At 43.4% G+C, this 5,777-nt stretch overlaps 1 protein-coding gene across 1 annotated transcript in view; it reads left to right on the plus strand.

Annotated features, from left to right (window-relative positions):
* Positions 1-2,416: 2,416 nt before the first annotated feature.
* LOC110285234 (cytochrome P450 2C55) overlaps positions 2,417-5,777 on the plus strand; it is a 39,479-nt gene continuing 36,118 nt past the window's right edge. The window contains exon 1 of the mRNA XM_021151220.2: positions 2,417-2,584. Within this exon, the coding sequence (XP_021006879.1) occupies positions 2,479-2,584 (106 nt within the window). The 5' untranslated portion in view covers positions 2,417-2,478. The remainder of the gene's footprint in view (positions 2,585-5,777) is intronic.

Raw genomic sequence — 5,777 nt, forward strand, 5'->3', positions numbered from 1 at the left:
ACATCCATGATGCATGATGACAAAGAATTTCCTAATCCAGAGAAGTTTGACCCTGGTTACTTTCTAGATGAAAGAGGAAACTTTAAGAAGAGTGACTACTTTGTGCCATTCTCAGCAGGTAAAAGAAATTTCTTTCCATTTGTACTTTGGAGGACATAATGGAATTTTAGGATGAGATAGAACTTCTAGGGTGACTCTGCTGGGACTGGTAGATTTTCTGCTTGTATGTCACAAGAACGTCCACTTTAATGACTCTATATTTTCTCTACTTGTAATAGTTCCTCTTTATTAGACCATAGTAGTGAGAATCACCGAGTCTAGCACAGGTGCTGTTGGACATGACAATATAAGGGAAGAGGAAGTTTAACCTGGCTACTGGGCTCAGTATCTTGTGGGGCAAAGGTGCAGGCACAGGGCTATGTCTGCCAGAACATGTAGGCCCAGGGCAAAGGGGGGCACTTTTATTTTTATTTTTTGTTTTGTTTTTGTTTTTGTTTTTGTTTTTTGAGACAGGGTTTCTCTGTGTAGCCCTGGTTGTCCTGGAACTCACTCTGTAGACCAGGCTGGCCTCNAACTCAGAAATCCACCTGCCTCTGCCTCCCAAGTGCTGGGATTAAAGGTGTGTACCACCACTGCCCGGCCGGGGGGGGCATTTTAAAAAAATTATTTATTTATTCAGCTTACATCCCACTATCAGCCCCTGCTCTCTCCCAGTAACCATCCTGTCCCACAAATCCTTTCCCCATTCCAGCTTCCCCTTAAGGGTAAGACCCAGGGCAAGCATTCTTACTTCTGTGGATCTCAGGAAGAGATTTCCAGGGTTTGAACATGCCTTAACCCCAGAGCCTGCTCCCCACAGTCCCATGGCTCTCTGGCCCCACATTTGTTAACTGGACATGGCCTCTGTATGTAACTGCCAGCTGCCTAGGGGCTCTTCTTTTAGACTTTGCTCTTCTGCTATAAGAGAGGGATCTAATTTCACATTTTGAGTACACCCTCTGTGGTATCCTTGTCTCCCAGACAGATTTGGGAATGCAAGTGTCCTAGAAAATATAACAAGCTCTGCAGAGACTCGATCTGAGTTAGGGAAGTAGGTGAGTCAACAGGAAACTGTAATCTGATTGGATTAGTGCTGAGAGAGAGGCAGTCAGAAGGACGTTGCTCAGATCTTCTTTCACAGCCAAACAGAATTACTCTAAGGGGTCAGAGGAAAGGTGGTTGTCTCATAGGGATCAAGGAATTAGGAAAAGAAGAGGAGGCAGGGTACCATACAGAGAAAATGAAGTACGGGAGGGGACATTTTCTGTCAATGCAGGAGGCCAGAACCTGCTGAGCAAATGCAGGCTGGGAAAGACCTTGGGCATGTAGAGGGACACTGCACAGTGATTCCAGAGCCCCTACAGTTTCCTTTACTATGATCCTACACCTTGAATGTCCAACCCCAGTGATCCATTATATGTGCATGGTGTCACTTACACGTTTTGCTATAGGGTTTGATTCTTATGCTGGTGGTAGACTAGTACAAATCAAGATGTGTATAAAGAGCCCTTCCTTTTAAGGCACTCACTTTGGCAAGGTGGCAAAAGATAAGAAAGCATAGAATTCAAGCAATCTCTGCTATGTAGAACCTTGTATATGATGAGGAAACCCACAGAGGGTAAGACTCTATTGGGATCACAAGACTCATAAAGAGGAGAGGCCATAGCTCTTGAGGGAGTGTCAATGCTTCGCCAATGGGAGCTTGAAGCTTTCAACTTTATGATGTTGGAGATCGGTGAATGGAGCTGTTTCTGGGACTGGGAACGAGATATGGGTGTCTTCTATCCACATACTGAAAAACTCATTGACTACGATGTAATCTCCATGTCAACTCAGATGATTCAGGAACAAATCTTTCCCCCTTTTTTCTTTTCTTTTCTTTTTTTTTTTTTGTTATAACGTATTTTCCTCAATTACATTTCCAATGCTATCCCAAAAGTCCCCCATATTCTCCCCCCCACTCCCCTACCCACCCATTCCCACTTTTTGGCCCTGGCGTTCCTCTGTACTGGGGCATATAAAGTTTGCAAGTCCAATGGGCCTCTTTTCCAGTGATGGCCGACTAGGCCATCTTTTGATACATATGCAGCTACAGTCAAGAGCTCTGGGGTACTGGTTAGTTCATAATGTTGTTCCACCTATAGGGTTGCAGATCCCTTTAGCTCCTTGGGTATTTTCTCTAGCTCCTCCATTGGGGGCCCTGTGATCCATCCAATAGCTGACTGTGAGCATCCACTTATGTGTTTGCTAGGCCCCGGCGTAGTCTCACTAGAGACTGCTATATCTTCTTTGCTATTACAGGAAAGCGGATGTGTGCAGAAGGCCTGGCTGGCATGGAGCTGTTTCTGTTCTTCACCACCATATTACAGAATTTTAACTTGAAGCCTCTGGTTGATGTAAAGGACATTGATACAACACCAGTTGTCAGTGGATTTGGCCATGTACCCCCTTTGTACCAGGCTTGTTTTATTCCTGTGTAAATGGCAGACTCCTTATGGTCTCATCTTCGGTGTCTCCTCTGAGGGTCCTGTCTACTTCATTATTGGTACAATAGTGGCTTTCATTCACATTTCTCCATTCCCTTCCTATCCAGTGAATATCAAACCTCATTGAGCAGAATTCCCAGAGTCAATACACAGTTCCTCTCCCTGTTTCCTGTATTTTGTGACACTCCCATGCAGTACTTTCATAGTAAGTGCTGATACTTAAATGGCTTAGTTACTGTTTATACTATGTTTTCACTATAAACAGCAAAATCTTTAGAATATGGCAATTCAGAATTATCTATCTCCTGCATGTGCTAAATAAAAACAAATTTTGGACCAGTTCTTAGACTCCCCTCCTCTCTCTCTCTCTCTCTCTCTCTTTCTTTCTTATTAGTTTTTCTTTATTTACATTTATTTTTTATTAAATATTTCCTTTATTTACATTTCAAATGTTATCCCCTTTCCTGGTTTCCCCTCTAAAAACCCCCTATCCCATCCCCCCTCCCTCTCTTCACCAACCAACCCACTCCTGCTTCCCTGTCCTGGCATTCCCCTAAACTGGGGTTTTGAGCCTTCTCAGGACCAAGGGCCTCTCTTACCCTTAATGTCCAACAAGGCCATCCTCTGCTATATATGCAGCTGGAGCCATGGGTACTCTTTGGTTGGTGATTTAGTCCCTGGGAGCTATGGGGGTACTGGTTAGTTCATATTGTTGTTCCTCCTATGGGGCTGCAAGCTCCTTCAGCTCCTTCAGTCCTTTCTCTAGCTACTCCATTGGGAACCCTGTGCTCAGTCCAATGGTTGGATGAGAGCATCCACCTCTGTATTTGTCAGTCATTGGCAGAGCCTCTGAGGAGACAGCTATATCAGGCTCCTGTTAGCATGCACTTGTTGGCAACAGACTCTCTTTCTTATGGCATAGTTCAAGGAAGAAGTAAAGAAAACAAAGTCTCAAGAGGCCATATTTGTTTTCATAAAAATTTATACAGAAAGGGACCAAGATAACCCAAAAGCTCGGAATACCCAAAATGCAATTCACAGACCACATGAAGCTCAAGAAAAAGGAAGACCAAAGTATGGGTGCTTTGGTCCTTCTTAGAAAGGGGAACAAAATACTCATCGGAGCAAATACAGAAACAAAGTGTAGAGCAGAGACTGAAGGAAAGGCCAACTAGTGACTGTCCCACCTGGGGATCCATCCCACATACAGTCACCAAACCCAGACACTATTGTGGATGCCAAGCAGTGCTTACTGACAGGAGCCTGATAAAGCTTTCCCTGAGAAGCTCTGCCAGAGACTGACAAATAGAGAGGTGGATGCTGTCTGAGCACAGGGTCCTCAATGGAGGAGTTAGAGAAAGGACCCAAGGAGCTGAAGGGGTTTGCAACCCCATAGGAAGAACAATAATATCAACCAACCAGAGCTCCCATGGACTAAACTAAAAACCAAGGAGTACACATGGAGTGACCCATGGCTCCAACCATTTATGTAGGAGAGGATGGCCTTGTCAGGCATCAATGAGAGGAGAGGCCGTTGGTCCTGTGATGGCTCGATGCCTCAGTGTAGGGGAATGTAAGAGTGGGAGGTGGGAGTGGGTGGTTGGGTGGGGGAACATCATCATAGAAGCAGGAGGAGGGGAGATGGGATAAGGAGTTTGGGGGGGGATTAGGAAACGTTTGAAATGTAAATAAATGAAATATCCAATTTAAAGAAAAAAGAAAAACATGATTGTTTTAAAGGGAGATAACTATGTTTTACAGTTGTTAGATTTTAGGGTTATGTGAGTCAGGTACAATATAGCTGCTTCTCTTTGCCCTTGATAAAGAATTCACCTGTATTCACTCAGGCAATAAGTATTATATAGTAAACTTCTGACCCAGATTTTAACCCACAGGTAATGTAATTATTAACTAAACTCATTTTTATTTGAAAGTCACAGCCTGAGTCATGAAATGTTGACTCACAGGGCATAGTTGATCCTGGTGAACCCAGTTGAACTGAAGTGTGAAGAGAAGGGTGTAAGGTACAGGGGACTTGGGTTCCAGCTTTACTGTACCACCCTCAGTCTGTGTGACTCTCTAAGGCCCGTTTCCTCAGCTCTGAAAAAGAAAGGGTTTTCTCTGAGGCTAAGGTAATTGAGGGACTCCATAAGGATATGTTCGGTGTGAAACCTCTGGAAATGAAACTATCAAAATCCCGTCAAAGATGGGTAGAACATTGCCCAACTCTTCCTCTTTGTCTCTGCAGAGCTGACACTTGTTCAGTTTTGTTTTGTTTTTGTTTTTGTTCTCCTGAGTACATTGGAGTCAAATAAGGACTTCTATGTTGTGTGAAGCTGATGTCCTAGGAACAAAATCAGGGAGCTGTACATTCGGAGTAATTAAAGATGGGGGGTTGATTTTGTTTGCCCTCTGGATAGCTTCAGTGCAAGGCATAGGTCACTGCAAAGGACAACAGATCTTATCTCAAAGCTAAGTTCTTCCATGTATGAGGTGCAATATATAACATGTATGGTATGTTTCCAGATTTCCTTTATCCATAAAAAATTAGAAACAAAACTTCCTGCTTTAAGTGGTTTTTTTTAAAGAGGGAATTTAACAGTAAAATATACATAAATTAGTTAATTACTTGACACATGCTGGGTAAGCTAAAATGTGCATATTTCCCAAGTGGTGGCCTACATATGAGGCAGATGCAGTAGGGTCCTGAGTCTGTGGACAGTCTGAGATACCCAGCAGGGAAGAAACCAAATCATAGATGTATGAGTTATAGTACCTGTTTTCTCTTTAGACAACTCTCAGATTGGTACAGAATGCTGAAATCTTGCATAAGATTTTCAGTCTCAAAGAGACTACCCTAGGTTTTGAGAAGCATCACTGGCTAAATAGTATTTTATAGACTAGGTATAAAATACATGGCTTGCCTTCAACATCCTAAATTCCCAGCTGGCTAACAGTATAGTGCTGGAATGATTTTTGCACAAATAGTTTACTTCAGGTTCTGGGAAAATAGCTCAGTTGGTAATATATACACTGTGCAAGCACAAAGACCAGAGTTCAGTTCCTCCAATAGTCATTAGTCATGTAAAAGCTGGGCTCTGTAGTACATGTCTGCAACCTCAGTGATGGCTGGGGTGGGAACAGAAGCAAGAGGGTCCCTGAAGATCTCTTGCTTCACTGAGGAATCCTGTATCAATGAGAGAGGGAGGGAGAGAGAGAGAGAGAGAGAGAGAGAGAGAGAGAGAGAGAGAG

The sequence above is a fragment of the Mus caroli genome, chromosome 19 (genome assembly GCF_900094665.2).
Source record: "Mus caroli chromosome 19, CAROLI_EIJ_v1.1, whole genome shotgun sequence".
Lineage (NCBI taxonomy): Eukaryota > Metazoa > Chordata > Mammalia > Rodentia > Muridae > Mus > Mus caroli.